The 24,369-nt window shown below is 35.8% G+C and overlaps 1 protein-coding gene across 7 annotated transcripts in view; it reads left to right on the top strand.

The window, feature by feature from the left end:
- TNNI3K (TNNI3 interacting kinase) overlaps positions 1-24,369 on the top strand; it is a 312,765-nt gene that overhangs the window by 31,777 nt on the left and 256,619 nt on the right. For 6 of the 7 annotated variants that reach the window (XR_012379408.1, XM_073896521.1, XM_073896520.1 and 3 more), the window contains exon 5: positions 14,796-14,906. The exons of the other annotated variant lie outside the window; for it this stretch is intronic. Coding sequence is in view for 5 of the 6 variants with exons in the window: in XM_073896521.1 (XP_073752622.1) it covers positions 14,796-14,906 (111 nt within the window). In the remaining variant the exon portion in view is untranslated. The remainder of the gene's footprint in view (positions 1-14,795; positions 14,907-24,369) is intronic. 7 annotated transcript variants of the gene reach the window in all.

Raw genomic sequence — 24,369 nt, 5'->3', positions numbered from 1 at the left:
TAGGGTGAGTCTATTTGAGTTTCAGACTTAGCCTAATAGCATACCTCTTACTCTAGGATGTGGTCCTTACTCCTGAATATGGTTCTTACTCCTAAGATGTGGACTTTTGATATCTTACCTGAATACCCAATCACTTAGTAAAGTCTCCATTCTGGTTTCTGGAACTCCAAAATTTCCTATTACTGCATGTCCTCTTCCATCATTACTATATATTTTTCAGCCATAAGTTGGTGATCTTACCTACTACAGAGTCTTTCTCTGTTTCTGTGCAGCCCAACTCAAAAATCCTTAGTGAATCTCAATGCAGATATCTGCAGTCCTCTCTTTGTGCAGCTTCTTCTGCCCCAGTTACCCTACTTGACAAATTATAATCATTTTATAATCCCAGAAATTTAATCTTGATTGTCAGCTCATTATGATTGCCCTTTCACTTTCTCTTCTGTGACAAAGAAATATCTCGGGCAGAAAGTCAGAACAATCATGGAATATTGTGGAGGCTTACTTTGTGTCTTTCCCTTCTTCCAAAGATCACAGTCTCTTGTTCATGTTCTTCAATGACTTAGAACAGAAGTGTCATATATTTTGTTCCATTTTATGTATTTGACTTGTCAGTAAGGAAAATCTGTACAAGTTATCCAGTCATGCCCCCAACTATTCTTACATTTTAGATTACTTCCAAACATATGAAATATCTAATAGACACAATCTAGGATTTGCACCTTAAGCACATCATTTTGGAAGTAATCTAAAAATAGATGGGGGCATGACTGGATAACTTACATAGATTTTCCTTACTGACAAGTCAAATACATAAAATGGAGCAAAATATACGACACTACTGTTCTAAGTCATTGAATTAAAGAGGGCATGTATTGAATGGAGCACTGGGTGTTATACACAAACAATGAATCATGAAACACTACATCAAAAACTAATGATGTAATGTATAGTGATTAACATAACATAATAAAATAACATTTAAAAAAATACTGTTGTTATCCATTATCTGCATAATAAAATTCAAGCTCCTAAATAAGAGTTTCAAAATCCCTTAATTCACAATTTTGCTGGAATCACTTTTCAGACTCCTGCAGTCTCTGCTCTTCCAACTCACATGGTTTTCAAATTTAATATGCATAAGAATTATATGGTAACTACATGTTTAAAATGGATGTTTCTCTCCACATCTCACTTCAATCAAATTTGGTACATATAGAATATACTGAGAATCTAAAATTTTAACAAACAGCCTAGGCAATTTTGATGTAAGCAGTCTAAGGCTAAATGATAAGGATCATTGTTCAAGTCTTGCAACTCAGATTGTGGTAAGAAGACCAGCAGCTCCTGCCTCAAATGAGAGAGTTTTAGAAATGCAGAACCTCATTCCCTATCCCACCCCTAACCAACTGCGTTTTGTTGTTGTTGTTGTTTTGTTGTTTTAATCCTAGCTGACAGGTTTACAGACTAAAGTTTGAAAAGAATTGTTCTAGATTATTTCATTCTTTAGGACAAGCATTTTTCACACTTCAGTGTTTTTATTCTTATTATTTCTTCTGCTTAAATATCTTTTTATTTCTTTTCCTAGTAGGAGATTATTACATATTTGAAACCAAGATAAATTGAGCTTCCTTGAGCTTTCTTGAACTCCCAAGCAGATTTTATTGTACTCTCTTTTGGGTTTCAATTACAAATTCACATTGTTTTATATTATAATATTTATAATTATTTATTTAGATATTTCATATGTTGTTCTGTGAACTTGTAGCATTGGGAGTCTTTTTCTTTAATTCTTCAGTGTATAAGGACCTATAAAATATTCTTGATAAATATTCTTGAGAAATTAATGAGTATCCAAACATTAGCACAAACAATACTTGACATTGATTGATATAATATACCTTCATAAAGACTGTCAGCTTAGAAGCTAGACTATTTGATTCCATATCTCAGTTCTGAGACTTACTAGCTGTGCATCTTTAAACAAATTACTCCCCTCTCAGTCTCTGAAATGGAGGAAATAGAATTACATATTTCATTGAGTGATTTATAGTTTTAAAGAGGACAAACCATATGCAGTATGTAGCAAAATACCTAGCACATAGTAAGTACTCAATAAAAGTTAACTATCATTGTTGAACTTTCAAACATTTATTGAAGACCTAATGTTCAGCCATTTTTTAAAAAGATTTTATTTATTTACATTTATTTATTTATTTATTAAGAGAGAGAAAGAGTACACACACGTGCCAGCCCATGAGCAGGGGGTGGGGCACAGGGGTAGGGAGAGGGAGAGAGAGAATCTCAAGCAGACTCCATGCTGAGCACATAGGCCAACACGGGGCTTATCCCACAATCCTGATATCATGACCTGAGCCAAAACCAAGAGCCAGAAGCTTAACTGACTGAACCACCCAGGCACCCCTAATGTTCAACCAAAAAGGATTGTGTCTTCTGGATTATTACATTCTAAAGAGATGAGAGTATGAAATCCTAAAAACATTAAAGTAGTGAAGTCTACACTTAGATCAATGGATTCCAAATTTTTTATCATATGCCATATAAAATTAGCTCCCCCAAAGCATATATTTGTTCATAAATTATAATTATGAACAAAATTATCAATAAAAAGGTCTAGGCAAAAATACACTCTCTGGCAGACAGTGTTAAAATTTGTGGGTATAAATCCATATTTCATATGTCCTTTTTGATAATATCAAAATATTTTGACAAATTTGTTTTCAAATATGATTAAATTGTAATTAATTTTACTTGGAAATTTGGCTTACAAAAAGCTCAGATTACTAGAAAGAAAATAGCCAGCATTCTAGCTCTGCCATTTTCCTTCCCTTCTTCTTATATTAGTGATATACATTTCCTCTGTGATTTTTTCACAGGAATCTTTTAAAGATAATGTGCTGATTTTTTAGAGATAAATTCAGTTAAAATTAGATATTAAAATCTATAAATCCCCTGAATTTAGCTCACATAAGCTATAATGCATCCTTATATACTAAATGCTAAAGAAAAAAAAAAGTGAGAAGCAACTCTCAACTTCTCTCCATTTGGAATTACAAGTTTTATTTATCATACTTTAGGTATTGTATATGACACATAACTAACTGATACATGAACTGAGACCACCAGTACAAATTTTCATGTTAACTCTTAGTAAAATAAAATATATATAAAATATATAAAATAAAATAAAAAATAAAGATAAGTAGAATTTCTGATACTTTCTTTTTGCACCTTAATTAATTTTCTTACAAGATACCTGTCATATTGGCATTCTACTTCGGGGCATACTTCTTTAAATCATATCTAAATTGAACTCCTAAAATGAAACATAAGATTTTGAGGAAAAATTTGAGATTTCCATAATTTCAAACATCATAAGCAAGAATGTTAATGAACAAAAACATATCTGACTGTCTAATTAACCTCAGACATACTCTTCCTTCAATACACAGGCAAACCACTTGAAATTTCTCCAGTGAATGAAAAATTGCATTTGATTAGTCAACTTTTTTTTAAGCATTTCATGCTTTAAAAAAATGATAAAAGCAGGTGTTGAATGGTCATTTATTCCATCCTATAGACTTATAGCAAGATCTCATTCCAATCATTCAGAAGAAGTCATTTAAATATTTATTACATAGGGGAAGGGCATGGAAGGGGGGAAAATTTAATTCAACCTATGTCTTTTGGCTCACTAGACCTAGGTTCTTATTACCACACAACTATGCCTAACAGAAAGTTGTTTTCTATTCATGGTGATCCATAGCCTGGAAACTGTTGTATCTTTTTTTCTGATGTTTTTTCTTCCTTAACACGTGTATTTGATTGCAAAACTGATATTTTTTTCAACTATCCTAAAATCCAGGTCACAATGCATGTGTTTCATAGTTTCTGAATCCTTTACTTACATAGATTTTCTCTGCCTCAACACTACTGATATTTTGGATTGGATTATTCCATGTTGTGGGGGCTGTCCTGTTCATTGTAAGATATTTAGCAGCATTCCTGGCCTCTACTCTCTAGATGCTGGTAGCCACTTCTCCCATCCCCAGTGTGACACCAGAAATGTGTACAGACATTGCCCCTTGAGGACAAAATCACCCCCTGCTGAAAACCATTAATTTAGAGGACAAAGTTGATTGATATCTTTTTAAAATCCAAGTTACCTTTTTATTTGAATAAATAAAGTTTCCTGATTAAAGAGACCATTTTCTCCAAGGAGGAATTTGTCAAGATAATAATAACAAATTCTTGGAAAAAGAAACAAAATTCACACACGCAAAAATAGAATCTTACTTTTTGTTTTTGTTTCTTTTTTTTTCCTTTTTTGATACTTAACTAAATCTTCCAGTTAATTGCAACTTTTAAACACTGCTTAAAATTTTTAATTTAAGGAACCAGAAAACATTTATACCCACAAATTAGAGCAAACATTAAGATTTATTTTTATACTTACATTTCTTTTTAGTAAACTAATATTTCATAATCTCTAAATTAACATGTTCTCAGTAAAAACTTGATAGGACGTTATTGAAAACACTAATTTATCCTTCTTGGAGAACCTTCCCTGACCCCTCCCAAGTCTGGATTAGGTGCTCCTCCAATGTACTCTCATAAACACCCTGTATACCTTCTTATACTGTGAATGATTCTCTTTCATTACATGGTTACTTCTCTACATCTTCCTCTAGATTAAGGGTCACAATCTTAAGTACATGTAGGAAAGATACAGGTAACATAAATGAATTAAGGTGTTAGATAATATGACAAAGTTAAATGGGGGCTAACACTTGGACTCAGTGTTTTTGAGACATAAGACATGGTGGAGACTGTGGCAAATTAGAGAACTTATGCTCCATGTAAAGGAGCAGTCAGCATTCAGCTCCAGCTAATCATTGCCATGTAGGCAGGTAAGCCCAGTATTTCCCCAAATTTCAGAGAATCAGAAATTATGAAGTTTCCTGATATTTAATTTCCATTAATTCAAAATTTTAGTTTTAACTATTATGCAAGCCAAACCATATACATAGTTTCCCCTTTGTGACCTGTTTCTATGAGCACCACCAAGGCAGAGATTAGATCTAAATTTCTTATCATCTTAATCTAAGTGCATAGAATAATTCCTGGTGTATATTCATCAATAAATACATGTTGCATAAATAAATAAAGTAAGTTATAATTCTATGGTGAATAATTCTATTATTCAAAGGAGGAAGAATCATGTTGACATTGGACAAAATATGGTTCTATTTTGGCCATTAGATGTGGAAATTAGAAAATTGTCAGATATCTCCTTAAGGAATGTTTAGTGAATTTGTGGGAATAGAGAGTGTAAAAATGGATTGAAAATAAATGGAGTTGGGAAAATGTAGGCAATGAATAAAGATTGGGCAGTATCTTGAGGAGAGATAGGATCACAGAAAGATTCTACAATAGTGTGTTTCTCGATCTTTTTAAAGTTTTGCTTCTTTGGATAAACATAAACCTTCACTGTCTGTTTACATGTATTTTATTTTAAAATAAATAAAATTAAAGTGAAAACAAATTAAAGAAATTATAATACTCAATTTGCTTTTTCAAACAGCATGTATTTGCATTCTCCCAAATTCCCAGAGATTCTGATTAGCTCCTCCCTATTAAATCAACACTATATTATTGGCAGAGAGAACAAGTATATTCAAAGGCCAATTGGGAGCAGCCCACAGGACATGATTATTGAACACTAGGAAACAGAAGAGGAAGGGTCAGCAAAAGGGATGAGAAAAAAAAAAGCAAAATTAGAGGCCTTACCTCGAGTACAGGTACTCAATCTACAAGTGTGTTCCTTCTCTCTTTTCTTTCCTTTTTTTCAAAATTTCAAGCAAAGTAAAGTATTCCTGTCACACCAAAACCTTTAATAAGTGCTATCTTTTGCAGAGGTAAATTCAGAATTATTTCAACAAGAGGCATGTAGGTGTGAACTTTCATGAGCAGTTATTTTTATACTGATTAATGGATCCTTTCATTAGAGATGTCTATGATACATGAGGCAGCTCTAGTCCATTAAACTTTAATGCCTAGAGCTAAATATGTTTCATACTGAAGCTCTGTATGGTCCCTTGCCCTAAAAGAAACATTAATAGTCTTTGAAGACTAAAAAAATGCTTTTTTACTTTTTTTCCCTACTAGCATAAACACCAGGCTATAATAATTACTGGGCTGGGTAAATTGGGTTGTAGAGAAAAGATACATAAGTAAGCACATTATTAAAATATTTACTTATATATCCCTGTTTTCACACCCAGAAACCCAGTCTTCTTTCCAAACCGAGTTCAGGTCTTCTTTGCAGCTTGATCTGACATTTCAGGGAATATTAGAATATTTGCGTTAGATAGGGTGTTACAGAAAACAATTTAGTCTGACTCTGCATCTTGCAGGTGAAGATATTGAGGTGTTTCATGATTAAACATATTTGGGGATAAAGTGGACTGAGATTAAGATGTAAGGTGAATGTTCTCATAGGTCAATCTTGGGGGTGACATTTAATATTAGTATATGAATTTATACTTGTAAGAATCTTGAGTTTACAAACATTCCCACATACATTATACAATTTGATCCTGTTACAACCCTGTAAGATGGATACAGCAGGTATTAGATTCCCTTTTTACAGGTGAAGAACACATGGTCAGGTCTTACACATGAAAGGCAAAAAATTGAGAGTAGAATATTAGTTGGGGGTGGACGGTAACATGTTGTATTGAAAAAAGCACAGCACTTAAAATCAGAAGGTCTAAGTTCAAATCCCAGTTAAGCTTTGATTTAAATGTGCATTAAAGAAACATTTTATGATATGCTATGCCAGTTGAGTTCTTGAAAAGCAGGCTCTGAAAGGGATTTTGGAGTGCAAGAGATTTATTTGGAAGTGACACCTGTGAAAGGCAAGGGAAGGCAGTGGAATTAGTCTGGGGAAGCTGTCAGACCACAGTGCAGACTTACTAAAATCTTTGCCAGCCCAATGGGAGCTCCAGAGCAAAAATTGCCTATTAGAGGAGTAATGCTTGAGTGGCAATGGCTAGGTCCTTTTACCACCAGCTTTCTCAGTCAATGACTGGGGGCCACCTTGAAAAGATCTCAACTCTACTGCTGCAGTGGATCCTGAAAGAGCTAGCTAAGGGAGATTGCCAGCTAACCACATTCCCAGCCCATTCTTCTTGAAGGGAGATCTGAGTGGTGTATCTCTACATCTGCCAAACAATGGGAAATACTCAGTATTTTATATTAAATGAAAAAGGGAGATTATTTGTCTCTATATGTAGTATAGCTCAATTGTGTACATAATAATTAATAACAAAAATTATGTGTCAAGCATTATGCAAAATGCATTACATCATTTGATTTAATCCTCACAACAACTCTGTGAGATTGACACTATTATCATCTCATTGTATAGAAAAAAAACCCCATAGCTTAAGAATTTAGGGAACATGTCTCAAATGTAGGAAGTGGCCGTTAGAATGCAAACACAAGTACTTTGCGGTGCTAGTCTGTGCTCATATCTAGTTTCATGAAGGTCCACACCTGAGAAAAAGAATGGAAGGAAATAAATGAATAATTGATAATAGTGATTATATGGTGGTACTACAGATTATAAATTGTTATTTATTCCTTTATTCTGTTTTCTACATTTTCTACTATGACATGTGCTAGTCATCTGTTAAAGCATAACGAATTACCCCAAACTTAGTCCTCTAATACGGCAGTCATTTTATTATTCTTAGGGATTTTCAGTTCAGAAATTCAGACAAGATGCAGCAGGGATGGCCTGATTCTGCTAGACTGTATTTAGGGCCTCAGCTGAGAAGACATAAATGACTAGGGTACTTCATCAACCAGGGAATTGGAATCCCCTGGAGGCTTCACATATCTGGTGCCTGGGCTGGAATGACTGTCTAGCTTTAGCTGGGTCATGTGAGGGGAAAGCTTGTATATGATATGCAGCTTCTCTGTGTGGCCTGGGATTCCTTACAGCCTGGCTGCCTCAAGTTAGACTTCTTACATGGTAGCTAATAGCTTCAAGAACAGGTTTTCCAGAAAATAGAAGGAAGATATGTGGCTTTTTATGACCTAGCCTTAGAGGAAACATAGTTTATTTCTACCACACTCTTTTGATCAGAACCCACCTGGATTCAAGGGGAAAGGCCACAAATTTCACATCTATATGGGAAGATTATAAATGAATTAGTGTTGTGTTTTAAAACCTCCAAAGGACATATTTCCATAATTAGAAGAAAGTAAATTTTAAACATTAAAAATTCCCAGTTTAGTTTTCGTTCTGAAATAGAATTAGCAAAAAACAACACAAAAAAGTGTGTGTGTGTGTGTGTGTGTGTGTGTGTGTATTTAATTATGAGATTTGGTGGTAGAGAATCTAAGCTCCCTGACACTAATGGTTACTTATCTTGGCTTTATCCATAGTAAAAATCACAGAGCTAAGAATAGGCAAGATATTAGATTCTGTGTTACATTTTAATGCATAGTACAAAGTTGGAGTTGCTAACATTACAAGAAATTTTTCCCATTTACATAAATCTTTAGAAGTCTGTTGTATCTCAAATCCTGTTTTTTCAAGGATTTGCTGGACATATTTTTTATCCAAGCCTTACTCTACCACACACAGATTTTCTTTTGTTTAAAAATAAATAGCGTACAGGGGCTCCTGGGTGGCACAGTTGATTAAGCATCAGACTCTTGGTTTCGGCTCAGGTCATGATCTCAGGGTCATGAAATCAAACCCCACCTCTGGCTCTGCACTGAGCACAGAGTCTGCTTAAGACTCTCCCTCTCCCTTGGCCCCTCGCCTCCCAACTCTTGCTCAATCTTTAAAATTAATTAATTAATTAGTATTGTACACATAATGCATAACAGAGGCTTATTTCCCCACACTTTAGAATGCTTCTGTGTAAAATCTTTAAAAAAATTTTTGCCTTTAGATACTTGTTATATATTATAGAGTGCAAACAATAAGATCAACTTTGTCATATTTAAAATTTACCCATGTTATTATTTTATATGAATGATTTTTCCCCCCTGGGAGGTGTGTGTCATATTGCTGACTTTTAAAATAATTCCATTAGAACACAATACTTCTGTAGAGCAGGAAGAAAATATTTGGGACTCGTCAGTTAAATGCAACAAAATACAGCAAAAGTATATCCTCTCTTTGACATTGGAACTAAGGAAGGATCAGCTAAAGCACCATGGATCATCAAACATGAAGCATGGACTTTAGAGTCAAACACACCCGATTTTGTATCTAGCTACAACACTTACAAACTACTTAAGGTTCTACAAGTACTTTAAATTCTTTGAGTCTGACTGCTATCAGCCATGATAGGGATAATAGTCTTTTTCTCACAGGTAAGTTGTGAGGCTTGAAGAGATGATGTCAATAAAACATTTTACATGGTATTTAGCCCATAATAAGCAATTTTTAAGTAGCAATGATTGCTTTGTTACATTCTCTTTAGCATAGCTTGGGAATATAAAAGTTCTATCTTTATAGTATTTAGTAAAAAAAAAAATTAGGTCAATCAGAGATCAACTTGAGAAATCTAACCAAGTTATGAAAGGATAATTGAGTACTTCAAACTGACCTCAACATTTGACTATTCTGAAGAAATCATGACATACTTTCTCTTACATTACACAAATTTTGACTAAATAAGAGAAAAAATAAAGATAGTTGAGAAAAGGATGGATGTGCATTTACTAGAATTTGCCTGATAAATATTTCATCTATTGCATTATTTTACATGTAGTTATTTTAATATAGCCTAGTACTAGTGCTTCACTAACAAATATTTGTCAAATTAAAGAGTATCCATCTTTCTATGGATTTGTACAAGTTCTTCATATAAATACAAACCACTTGTCAGTGTTATATATTGTGAATATTTCTCCAATTTGTCATTTATCTTATTGTATTTTTAATACTTTTATTTGCTTAAGTTTATCATGTTTCAAAAAGGGATTTTGTGCTTAAAAAGACTTTCTCCATTTCCCTGCATTTAAATGCCTATCCATCTGCAGGAGAAAATGTTTTAAGGTGATGTCTTTTTCATTTACCTCAGAGACTTTAGCCCTCACCATTTAAAAATAAAAGTTATTGATGAGGTTGGAGTTAACTCCTGTGAATTGTTTTTGTTTTGTTTTGTTTTGCTTTGTTTTTTTCTGGAGGAAGCAGAACAGGTAGACATTTCCTGTTTCCAGTACTGCTTCAGAGTTTTCCTATGTTTTATACTTTGATTCAGTGGGTAACTAATGAAGCAGAAGTAAAGTTGTAGGGAGGATGTAAGGGCAAAGGAGAAACAGGAGTTAGATTATGGAGTCAATTCACTTTCTTATTTGGAAGTTTTCACTGAGGACCAAACTAAACCCCAGTCTTCTATGTCCGATGGCAGTAAGTTTATTGAGTATTATTTTGCCAGGTACCTTACAAATACTTTAAATGTATTATCACATCAGTTGTGAATGCACAGTTTGTATATGTATCACATCAGGACATACAGTTACTGTCCCCTTTATTTATAACCAAGGAACTTAGTATAAAGGGGTTATGTAACTTGCCCCAGCTGACAATCATTAGCAGAGCTGGTGTTCTAACTACAGAGTAATTCTAGTACCCGCAGTCTTAACCCTAAGGATCTCATGTAAGTATCTCAAACTTGACAGGTGAAAAATAAAATATTTTATTTCTACCTCAAAAACTGCTTCTTCCTGATTCTTCCCTAGCTCTGTATCATGTCATTTTCCTGCTAGCTATTGCACTTGGAAAAAATTCAAACACCAAATACCATGGCCTACAAGGCCCTATAAGATTAGGGGTCTTAGACCTCATCTTGAACATTACTTTTCCTTTTATTTTTAATTAACATATAATGTATTATTTGTTTCAGGGGTACAGGTCTGTGATTCCTCAGTCTTACACAATTCACAGCGCTCACCATAACACATACCCTCCCCAATGTCCATCACCCAGCCACCCCATCCCTCCTGCCTCCCTCCACTCCAGCAACCCTCAGTTTGTTTCCTGAGATTAAGAGTCTCTTATGGTTTGTCTCCCTCTCTGGTTTCGTCTTGTTTCTTTCTTTTTTTTTTTTTTAAGATTTTTTACTTTTTTATTTAACAGAGAGAGAGAGTACAAGCTGGGGGAGTGTCAGGCAAAGGGAGAGGGAGAAGCAGGCTCCCTGCTCAGCAGGGAGCCCGATGTGGGGCTCAATCCCAGGACCCCGGGATCATGAACTGAGCCGAAGGCAGACACTTAACTGTCTGAGCCACCCAGGCGCCCCTGGTTTTGTCTTGTTTCATTTTTCCCTGCCTTCCCCTATGATCCTCTGTCTTGTTTCTCAAATTCCTCATATCAGTGAGATCATATGATAATTGTCTTTCTCTGACTGACTTATTTCGCTTAGCATAATACCCCGTAGTTCCATCCATGTTGTTGCAAATGGCAAGATTTCATTTTTGATGGCTGCATAATATTCATTCCATTGTGTGTGTGTGTGTGTGTGTGTGTGTGTGTGTGTGTGTGTGTATCCACCACATCTTCTTTATCCATTCATCTGTTGATGGACATCTAGGCTCTTTTCATAGTTTGGCTATAGTAGACATTGCTGCTATAAACATTGGGGTGCAGGTGCCCCTTCGGATCCCTACATTTGTATCTTTGGGGTAAATAACCAGTAGTGCAATTGCTGGGTCATAGGGTAGCTCTATTTCTAACGTCTTGAGAAACCTCCATACTGTTTTCCAGAGTGGCTGCACCAGGTTGCATTCCCACCAACAGTGTAGGAGGGTTCCCCTTTCTCCACAGCCGACAGAGTGGGAAAAGATATTTGCAAATGACATATCAGATAAAGGGCTAGTATCCAAAATCTATAAAGAACTTATCAAACTCAACACCCAAAGAACAAATATTCCTTTCTTTATTTTTAACCTACTCAACACTGGCCTTCAAGCATACTAAGTTTATTTCCATCTTAAGAAATTATGTGTTTCACACTTAGCTGCTACCTGATCTTCAGTGGCCATCCTTGAAACTGTGACTTGGATTTCTCCTTTTTGGTATTTACTATTTATCTCAAAGTGTACCTTCTCAGAGAAGTGAAGCGTTCCCTGACTACTCAGTTTAAAGTAGCCACTTTATCATTTGCTAGTTTTCCTTCATTGGTACTTTACGATACTGTATATAATATTTTTTATTTATTTTTATTTATTTATTTTAGAGAGGAGAGAGAATGTGCATGGGGGGAGGGGCAGAGGGAGAGGGACAGGAGAGAGAGAATCCCAAGCAGACTCCCCGTTGAACATGGAGCCCGATGGGGAGCTCAGTCCCAGGACCCTGAGATCATGACCTGAGCCAAAAGCAAGAGTTGGTTGCTCAACCTACTGAGCCACCCAGGTTCCCTTCTTATACTGTGTATACAGTACAAATGTAAGCTCCATGAAAGCAGAATTTTAACTGTCTTACTCAATGCCATGTTCCCTCTGCTCAGAACAGTGTTTCACATACCATATATGCTATAAGTGTTTGTTAAGTATTTGAAAATTTTATTGAAAAAGAGAATAATGTCATCAAAACTGTGTATAAGAATATTTATTTAGTAGCAGTATGGAGGCTGGACTGTGGTGGGAAAAGGCTTAATCACGGAGACTAGTGAGAAGACTGTAAAATGGAGGGTGATATTAGAAATAAGAAAAAATGTAGGAAGTACTAATGACTTAGAACCAACAGAATTCTGAAACTGCTTGAGTTGAAGGACTCAAAGACATTTGAAACAAGAAAATGTCATTAATATGAATAAGAAATACTAGGCGATTTTATACTGGGGAAATTATGAATGGAATTTGCAAGAGCAATTTTGAATTTTGAATTTGAGATGCCATTGATAGGCAGGATGTATGGAATTTGGACTTAGAGGGATTTGGGCTAAAGATGAAGATATCTGATTGTATAAGAATTGCCAAAGGTGGCATTTGGAATGAGAAAGTGGCTTGAAGCTAAACTCACTTTTTGAAGGCAGACAGAAGCAAAGAGGAGGCAAGAAGAAAGAGATCATCTGACTATAGACAGACAGGAAGAGGATTGACACCGGATTTGGTAAACAAGGTTACCTTCTGAAACTGAGGAGGTGATTTCAGGACCATGGTGAGTCCTTCTGTCTTAGGTGGAAGAAACTAGCATGGCAATTTCTCTTGATAATATAAGGCAAGCACAAAGGGAGAAGAGATGGTGTGAGAAAGAGCAAAATTCAATGTGTAAGGAGTATTGTGAACTCAGTTGGGATTTATGTAAGATTTGGGTATACATAGCTAGAGATTACTGAAGAAATGAGATCACAGCTGTCAGCAGTGAGTGTCAATAACTTTTTATGGAAACTTGGAAAATGAAGGCAAGGATAAAGATAAAATTAGCTTAGCTTTAGTGGAAAAAAAAAAGAATGGAGAAAATTCAGGTCTATATCTGAACAGAAGGAGCCAATGGAATAGTAGAGGAACACAAAATCTTTAATTTATTTAGTAGAACAGGTGTGCAGAGTAGAAAATTTGGAAACTATAACATTAATTTTGCTATTTAGAATTCTTTACCAAAGTTTTTTCACTTTTTTATAACTTCTTTTTTATAACCTTCAATTATGTGTAACAGGATTAAGAAATCAAACTTTTTTTTTTAAATGAGAGGATTTTCTTCACCAACAGTATTTGAAATAATGTTTATGGATAAGTGCAATGACCTATCTCATGAAGACTTGACTTTCTTGCCACAGACTGTGTTTGAGTTGTTGGTGGGCCAAGTATTAAAGAAGTTATGGTTTGAATTCTTACTTTGAGAGAGAGGATCAAACATGAAGACTGTTCTTTGCATTCCCTTCCAATTGTGGGGTATTATGAATATGTGACCTTCCATATCACTCTTTTGAGTGTTCTGACTTACAAAATAAGGTATATAATAGTATTTTTTTCATAGGCAATTTAGAGAAATACTTATTTTTTTATTTTATTTTTTTATTAAGCATTTTTAAAGCGCTACCATGTACCAGGTTTAAATAAGTTAATGCATATGAAAGGTTAATTACATAATAAAAATTCAGTGAATGTAAATTGCTCTTAGTATTGTGAAAAGTTCCCTGTCTTTCTAAGGACAGAGATACACTGCAAATAATAGTACAAGGAAAGTAAGGATCACTTTGGCCATTGCATAAATTATTCTAATTCAAAGGCCTAAATATTACTTCAAAACATTTTCACTGTTAAAATGAGTTAAGAAAGACACTACTGATTAATTATGTATAGGGCCATGACACTATGTGTCTTTAATGTGTACAGGAACCATGACACATATGTAGAGAAGAAGCAATTACTGAATTACCAGGAAATAGTCCACTGCAGTCAGTCCAATCATGCAGTTGCCAGGGAAAGCACATTTTTCGGAGTGACCTACACATAAGACTGAGTTGAGTTTGCAAGAGCCTCACCATAGGTAATGTCCTTTCTATCTTTTATGGTCAAGTGGTAGAGGATTGATTGAAACTGAATAGCCTTGTCATTTGTTCCTACGTTTCAAGCATTTGAGAGCTGCTCTCTGCTGTCTCGTGTGCTCTTATACCAGAAATCACACTTAGGTTTTCTTTGAGCGCCTAAACTGGCTGACAGTCAGGGAATCAATATATCCTGTTGCACAGTGTCCAAACCTGCTATTAGTAGAAAAGTAACACTAAAGATGTGTTTCTTTACAGGACAGTGCAGAATTGATCACTTCTCTGCTTCACAGTGGAGCTGACATACAGCAGGTTGGGTATGGTGGCCTCACTGCCCTCCATATTGCTACAATAGCTGGTCACCTGGAGGTAAGTCTCACCTTGGTCACCTGTGAAAACAAACCTGGCTCTTTTGATTCTTGTTCTGAACTATTTTCAAAGGCTGGCTTTTCAGATTCTAGGAGTTGGCTTATTTTTTAGCTACTTGAATACATACATTTATTTTGAGGATCAAGTTAAGCTATATAAATGCTCTTTTGATAGTTAATTCAGGCTGTTTTGTAACAATATAATCAAACATCAATTAATATAAAGATGGCTGGATACACACAGGCTTTATAGAAGTGATTAAAAGCATAGATTTTGGAGTCAGGCAATCACTTACTGTGTTTACCTCAAACAAATTATTGTCATCTCTGTTTTCTTCATTTATGAAATAGAAATTATAATAGGTTTATTGTAATGATTAAATTAGATAATCCATATAAAGCACTTTGCAGATTGCCTCATGTAGATTAAGGACTCAGTGAAAGATCATTCTTTCATTCATTCGCTTGTGTATTATTTGATTTATTAAGCATCTGTTGTGCCACAGATAGTGTTCTAGTTCTGAGGTGAGAGTAGCAAAAAAATAGGCAAAACTCCATTTTCTTGGAATTTAGTTGTAGAGAATGAGATAGACAATAAAGAAAAGAAAACATAATGTCAGTTAGTAGTAAGTACTAGAAAAATAATAAAACACGTTAAAATGAAAAGAGTAGAGAAGTGGGCACCATTTAAAATAAACTATGTAGTAAAACTGTATATAAAATATATGTGATAACACATGCAAAGACCCTGTGGCAGAAAAGAATTAGTTGTGTTTCAGGGACACAAGTAAACCAAAGTTATTAGTGTGGTGTGAGCTAGAGATAGAGTGATGGAGATGAGGTCGGGTGGATGGTTACAAACAAGATCACAAAGTGCTTTTAAAGACCAAGGGAAGGACTCTGGATCTTGTCTTAGATTTAATTACTAAAATATTAATTTTATACATACAAAGCATTTTGTATTATTTATTTAATCTACTCACAAATCCTCATGAAATAGTTTTTAATGTCACTGCCATTTGATAGATATAAAACCATGGCTCTTCTATAGTCATTGTCTTTAGATATTGCAAAGCCATTGAGAAAAAGAGCCATGTCTGGAATCCTGGTCAGTTTACTCAAAATCCCATGATTTTCACACTGTAGTATTAGTGATAAACACAATATCTTTATTATTAAATAGTTATCTAGTTCTCCCTTTTAGTCATGTTACAAGTTAAATTGTACTTTCTTTGCTAACACACACACACACACACACACGCCAACTGTGAGCAAGTAGAACTGCATATAAAATCATATATAAAACCTATAAAATGGGTTTGATCCACTTCCCTTAACAGAGTCACTTTATTTTTTTTAAGATTTTTTTATTTATTTATTCATGAGAGACAGAGGGAGAGAGAGAGGGAGAAGGAGAGAGAGAGAGAGAGAGAGAAGCAGAGGGAGAAGCAGGCTCCCAAGGAGCAGAGAGCCCGATGCGGGACTTGATCCCAGGACTCTGGGATCATGACCTGAGCCGAAGGCAGACGCTTAACCATCTGAGCCACCCAGGTGCCCAACAGAGTCACTTTAAAGGGCTCTTACATTCAATAAATATTAACATATCTCATTGAGAGCAAAATAGTTTCCTTCATGCTGACATTTCCACCCTTTACTATGTCTTATTTCTCCCCCCAAAATAGATCTTTTGGTGAGATTCACTGTAAATATAAGTGAATCTGTGTTACTTATAAAGGGGAAATTTCATTAGAATCACCTAAATATCAGTGTTTTCCAAAAAAGAAAACAACTGAGGCCAGTGATAAAGTAAATGGAAGGTAAACATTAAGAAGTCTGGGTGGAAGAATTGGCAAGGTAGACGTTCAGTTCCAGCGAGATATGTTCAACCTCTTAATTCAGTGGTGGGGAGGGGAATGGCAGAATATGTTTTGCAAAACAAAATCCTTTTTGTCTACTGCTGAGCTGATTACATTTGTAAGGGATAGACTTACAAGTTTCAAAAGTAAGGTGGTGAAGAGCTTGGTCTCTTCATTTCCTATTCAAATACTCTTTTTTTGCTTTGTAAATCATAGTGTGGAAGGAAATATAATTCTACCAGCCTTAGGGCAAACTTTACCAAAATCATTCCAGATAGGTTTCTACTCTTGTCTTGCATTTCTTCATGGATTCTCCAACTTCCTTTATTAGCTGTTGTATAACATTTAGTGACTTTTATTGTCAATCACTGCTGGTGCATAAAACAGGTTTTATATACATTAACCTTTATTCTCTTCTTATCTAATGGACTAATTAAGGTACAAATCAGATAATAAAAGAAAATGATATTCAAAAAACCTACAAGCATCATATTCAAAATGCAAAATTATTTTCTTTGAATTATTTTTCCAAAGCTATTAATTGCAATACTCACTTTTAATATATTTTCTTCCCCCATATTCATTCATTCATTTAATAAATATTTTTGAACCTCTACTTTTTCCATAGCATAGTGCTAGAATATGGGGATGATATAAGAAAATATGACATACTTTTTTCTTCTAAAGACATTATAGCGTAGCTGGACACACAAAATTAATACACAGGAAAAATTATATAAACAATTCAAAAGTAAAATAGTATGTACGGAAGGGAAAAGAGTCAAAGATCAGAGTGACTTTGGTAACTAGGAACAATTAGAAACCTAGCAAGAAATAACAACACAAAGTGAGGAGTATTAGGAATTCACTGGGAATAGAGATCAACGTGGACTGAAAGAGTTGGGGAAGGATTTATGAGAGAGGTTTTGAAATTGAGCTGAACTTTAAAGAGTAGTGAGAACTGGACAGAGAAGAGAGGAATCATGTCCAGATATGGTAAGAAGAATGAGCTGAACACATTTAGGGGAGAGTGAATATAATGCTAGATGAACAGATTGTGAAGAGTCCCTACAAGTAAATTTGGATGTTAGGAATGGACCAGACTAAGGAAACTGAGAATAAAAGTCCAAGGAGTTTAATTCAATTCAATAAGCAATTATTGTAGTTTATGATGTGTAACACACATGCCTAGATGGTGTGGTAGATAAAGAGATAAATAAAAGATGGAAATTCTTTTTTTAAATTTTATTATGTTATGTTAATCACCATATATTACATTATTAGTTTTTGAGGTAGGGTTCCATGATTCATTGTGTATACACCCAGTGCTCCATTCAGTACATGCCCTCTTTAATACCCATCACCAGGCTAACCCATCCCCCCAACCCCCTCCCCTCTAGAACCCTCAGTTTGTTTCTCAGAGTCCATAGTCTCTCATGGTTCATCTCCCCCTCCGATTTCCCCCCTTCATTTTTCCCTTCCTATTATCTTCTTCTTTTCTCTTTTTAACATATGACGTATTATTTGTTTCAGAGGCACAGGTCTGTGATTCAACAGTCTTACACAATTCACAGCGCTCACCATAGCACATACCCTCCCCAATGTCTTTCACCCAGCCACCCCATCCCTCCCACCCCCCACCACTCTAGCAACCCTCAGTTTGTTTCCTGAGATTAAGAATTCCTCATATCAGTGAGATCATATGATACAAGTCTTTCTCTGATTGACTTATTTTGTTCAACATAATACCCTCCAGTTCCATCCATGTTGCAAATGGCAAGATTTCATTCCTTTTGATGGCTGCATAATATTCCATTGTATATATATATATACCACATCTTCTTTATCCATTCATCTGTCGATGGACATCTTGGCTCTTTCCACAGTTTGGCTATTGTGGACATTGCTGCTATAAACATTGGGGTGCATGTGCCCCTTCAGATCCCTACATTTGTATCTTTGGGGTAAATACCCAGTAGTGCAATTGCTGGGTCATAGGGCAGCTCTATTTTCAACTTTTTGAGGAACCTCCATACTATTTTCCAGAGTGGCTGCACCAGGTTGCATTCCCACCAACAGTGTAGGAGGGTTCGCCTTTCTCCGCATCCCTGCCAACATCTGTCGTTTCTTCACTTGTTAATTTTAGCCATTCTGACTGGTGTGAGGTGGTATCTCATTGAGGTTTTGATTTGGATTTCCCTGATGCCAAACGATGTTGAGCACTTTTTCATGTGTCTGTTGGCCATTTGGATGTCTTCTTTGCAGAAATGTCTGTTCATGTCTTCTGCCCATTTCTTGATTGGATCATTTGTTCTTTGGGTGTTGAGTTTGATAAGTTCTTTATAGATTTTGGATACAAGCCCTTTATCTGATATGTCATTTGCAAATATCTTCTCCCATTCTGTTGGTTGTCTTTTGCTTTTGTTGACTGTTTCTTTTACTGTGCAAAAGCTTTTTATCTTGATGAAGTCCCAATGGTTCATTTTTGCCCTTGCTTCCCTTGCGTTTGGTGATGTTTCTAGGAAGAAGTTGCTATGGCTAAGGTCGAAGAGGTTGCTGCCTGTGTTCTCCTTTAGGATTTTGATGGACTCCTGTTGCACATTTAGGTCTTTCAACCATTTTGAGTTTCTTTTTGTGTGTGGTGTAAGGAAATGGTCCAGTTTCATTCTTCTGCATGTGGCTGTCCAATTTTCCCAACATCATTTGTTGAAGAGACTAGAAGACAGAAATCCTTGCTTTTTAAAGACACAGCCAATAGGATTTTTTCCCAACAGGAGATGACAAGCCACTGAGACTTTTTAAACAAGATAATGCCGGGCGCCTGGGTGGCTCAGTTGGTTAAGCGACTGCCTTCGGCTCAGGTCATGATCCTGGAGTCCCTGGATCGAGTCCCGTATCGGGCTCCCTGCTCAGCAGGGAGTCTGCTTCGCCTTCTGACCCTCCCCCCTCTCATGTGCTCTCTCTCATTCTCTCTCTCTCAAATAAATGAATAAAATCTTTAAAAAAAATAAAATAAACAAGATAATGCCTGGAGATTTGATAAATAATGTATTGAAGAGGATTTCTTTGAACAAAGTGTTTAGAATGGATTCCAGAGTGATGATATGATGATTAAACAGAGAGATAAAAAGATTGGGTCACGGAATCAATTTGGAGGAGAAATCAATTAGCTCCAACATGTTGATCTACTGACAACATCCAAATTTCAAGTGGCAATATTCATTAATCATTTAGAAATACACAACTACCAGTCAATGGTGAAGTTGAAAATTATATGTGAAGTTGAAAATTATATGTGAAGAGATGATATTTGAAACCAAGATAGCTGAAAGTTATAAATTGAGCCTAATAGATAGTGAGGTACAGAGCCCCTATCCATAGAGACTTGAGAAATTACTGAACAGCCATCGAGGGACAAAGAAGGATTGGTCACAGTGATGTGAGGAAAACAAGGAGATTGTACTATTACAATAATTAGGAGTATAGAGAATTTCAGTAGATAAAGGATCCTGGGTATCAAATGTTGTAGAAAGTACCATGAGTACAATGAGATAAAATACATACAGTTTTTACTTATTATACCAAAAATTTAGATGCTGATTTCACTCCTATTTTTCACTCTTGGTTAGCAGAGATGGTGGCAGTGGATCAGTGGGAGTTCCCTTTCATTAGTAGTCACCTTCTTTTATTGCCCACCTTTCTGTGTGCAACAATAACTGATGCTAAGTCTGACAGCCCTCTTTGCACATATCAAATTCAGAACCGCCATTAGTGTCTCAAGTGTGTTTGTCCTCCCATAATTGTGAATTCTATTAAACAATTTTACAATAAAATTTACATTGACTAGGCAGCTGTCTCTTTCAATAATAGAAGAGAACATGTGCTGTGGCTTCCTAGACATGCCGATTGCAATTTGAGACTCAGATTTAGGCTTACTGTGCTTTGAAAAGGAGGCTAATAGTGCTTGTCCCAAGTCTCACTACTTCTCCCTGATTTATCCATCAGTACATGTGCATATGCTGCTTTATACAAGGCCCAAGATCCTGTCGGCAAACTCCAAAAATGCATGAAGCCCTCTTCTCCCCTCTGCATCCAGGAGGCACATGTGTCATGTGCTCCCACAACGGTGGAAAATGAAAAATAGTAGCTCAAATTTGGTAGTGCTTGATTATTCACATGCATTTGTCATTTGGCTCTCCTGTTAGATAGCTACCATTATGCTTAGTTTATCAATGAGGAAACTAATGATTGGAGAAGTTAAATGACTTCCACAGGACCATTCAGACAATAAATAAATGAGATGAGTAGAACTCAAACCTGGTTATCTACTTCAAATCTGTAGTCTTGTAAATAAAAGAACAATTGTTCCTTTTTGACTCTTGTATGTGTTGCTAAAATAGGCTTACACCCATAAGGCACAAAAAACGTATTCAGAAAACAAAGCATAAACTGAATATCTTACTATCTAAAGCCCAGACATTGTTACATATACAATTTAAGCAACATTAATTGATTCAAGAATAACTTTATATGGTACTTAGTATATGGGCACCAAAACCCATGGATGTATAATGCATGTCTGTTAGCACACAACACACACATATATCACACACACACACACACACACACATCCCCCAAGTGTAAAACACTTTATGCTTCGTCAAATAACTCTGGTAAAAGATGTTACACTTTGGTGTTTCATGCAGTAGTTTCTAAAGTTATCAGGAGACAAATCAATTATCTGTAGCTGTAGACAACTGTTTGAATAGCAGGCTGAAAAACATGTCTGGGATGGCACAATATATAATGTATAAGGGTTGTGGAGTGTTTTATTTCTCATAGAAAGTCACAGTTTCATATACACTTGGTGCAGGTGAGAGTATTATTTTAATAGTTGAATTTATTCTATCCTACCTTATCCTTTTTTCAGATTGTGAACACTTACCCAAACACTGCTTCAGAAATTCTTCCCAGTTATTTTGGAATTTATTTCTGATTTCAAGGAAATGCAATTGATGTTGTTCCAGTTCATTCTTAAGTAAATCATCTGTTTCAGGAGAGAGTTTTGTTTACCATGAAGCTTCTGACTCTCTCTAAGTTATTTCTTTTAAAATGGCTTTAGTTTTCTCCCCAAAGGCACAAACAAGTGAATGCTTGGAATTATAAAATGTGCTCTCTCCCTCTTTCTTTTTCTCTCTCTCTCTTAAAGAGATAGAGTGCTCAGGAGTTTTATAACTAAAAAGTATCAGATCTGCCTCCAGTCTAATGAATAGGCAGTGGTCCCTAATGAACTCCATTCTGAATTAGAAAAAACAGAACCCTCTGTCATTTCACAGTGTGCGGCACCTTTGCCTTATCTCTGATGTCTCCCAAAATTTTGCAGGCGGAGAAATAAATCCTATATGAACATCATGGGCTACTACAATTCAGGTACAAAAAGCATAGCAAGGGCCAAAGATACCAATTAATGTACATTATTATAATTGTTCAAATATCACTCTAGTGAATGCCATTAATGATTGATAGGTATTCTAATTACCATTCTTTTTTTTTTAAGATCTTATTTAATTACTTCAGGCAGAGAGAGAGTCAGTGAGAGAGACCTTGAAGTGGGGGAGGGGGGCGGAGAGGCAGAGGGAGAAGCAGACTCCCCGCTGAACAGGGAGCTGACATGGGGCCAGATCCCAGGACCCTGGAATCATGACCTGAGCTGAAGACAGATGCTTAACAGACTGAGTCACCCAGGCGGCCCTCTAGTTATCATTCTTTGGCATGAACTCTAAACGTGGTCGTCTGAATAGTCATTTGCAGATCTGTGATGCCAAAGTTTAATATACCTTCATATCAAATGGTTAAATCTGAAACTAAACCTTTATTATACGCATAGTCTTTGAGAACTGAGACCTGATTTAGAAACACCACATCTCCTGTGGCATTCAAAAGTGGTTTTCTCAGAAGTCGAAACTAAGAAGCTCTATGTCCTAATTACCGAATGTGCTCAGTATTACAGAATACTGTTTATTAAAGGCAAGGAGACAGTCTCCTACTGTCTAGGCTTTTGGTCTAGAGATTGAGACAGGATCATAGATTATATATCATAATCAGTCATTTTATGGTTTCAGAAGCAGTACCTTAACTGGTATCAATTGTAAGATTGATACAAGAGGACATTACCTTGAGTGTCACTTTTTTCGTACTCAAGTCTTTGCCATAGGTTCAATTAGCTATTATTAAACATTAAGTACTGCTTTGGGGGTGAGGCAAAAGAGCATAAGCAGGAAAAGCTTTATAGGCTAATAAAAATGTAAATGAAGTGTTCATCAGCTTGCTACCATGGCAAATGATGAAAGAAACATTACCTAAGAAATTAGATTCAAAGATTATTGCTAATCAAATCAAACTGAATGAGAAATCCCTTTGTAAACATTCAGCATTTTGTGTGAATTTGCCTCTCTATGCCAACCCTTCTGTGCACTGAATTTGATTCCAAGATCCTAGGTACTCCATACATTTTTTTAAAAAAGGATGGATAGATAGGGATAAGATAGATATATAACATGATTTATATATATCACATATTTATATATAAATCATGCTATGCAAGGTATCAGCTAGGCAGAAATAATCTCTGGGCTAGATATCTGTGACAGTTGATAAGAAACAGCTATAGATTTTGATGCATGTGCACTTAACCTTCTTTTTCAATGCCATATTCCCTACCAGAAATTTGAAGGCTGAGTTATGAATCAAGGTTTCTACAGCTTCCTTAAGTCACATCCCCAGAGTTTCAGAACCTCTAAGCCCCTTCTGTCCCAGGATGGCAGGAAATTGCTACTCTTTTTCCCCTCAATTAGGAATACATGCGAAGACCAAAATTTTCCACCTGTTCTTTAAATACAGTAATAAAGTAGATGGTGAGTCCTACTTACTTTCCCTCAGGGATGATCCATTCTGGGATGGTATTTAGAGAGTAGAGCCCTTTAAGTATTTTAACTTTTCTGAACATTGTGTAAACTATTTTCCCTGTAAGTTCCCTTTGGTGGATCTCCAAAGAACCTTTAGAAAGTTTCTGAGGTTCTGGTAGTGGGAGTGAGAGGCTAGAGCCCCGACAAGTGGCTCTCAACAGCTGCCCTCTGTCATAGCATCTCTCTTCTGAGGTGTCCCTCAAAGGTACTCGGCACCTCTGCTTCTTATCACTTGTTCTTCCACAACTGAATATCAGACTAATATAGCCATTATAAAGCATGGAACTATTAAGGAAGTCACACAAAGGTTTCTGGAGTTGCTCTGAGATACAATTCAAGTGTAACTACTTGAAGTTATCTTTAACCTTTCTGCCTTTTACTTTTTTCTGTGCCCTGAAGCAGGCTACTAGCTCCCTCAGTTCTGGACTGAGCTGTCTTATAATTACTGCAGATTTCCACATCTGAAAAAGATCCTGGCAAGAATTGAAGAATCATTTTTATAATTCTCTCCTGAAAGGTATACATTGAGCTATCCAGAAGATTTGGGGAAAAATTCCAAATTAAATAAGAGAAAGGGCAATGGATGCAAATCTTTTGTCTGGAGCAATCAAAGATATTACTGGTAGTGGTCAATACGTTCCTT

This window comes from Callorhinus ursinus, unplaced genomic scaffold (genome assembly GCF_003265705.2).
Source record: "Callorhinus ursinus isolate GAN/ISIS: 27379988/994484 unplaced genomic scaffold, GSC_fseal_2.0 scaffold9, whole genome shotgun sequence".
Lineage (NCBI taxonomy): Eukaryota > Metazoa > Chordata > Mammalia > Carnivora > Otariidae > Callorhinus > Callorhinus ursinus.
This window is presented reverse-complemented; position numbering and strand designations above follow the sequence as displayed.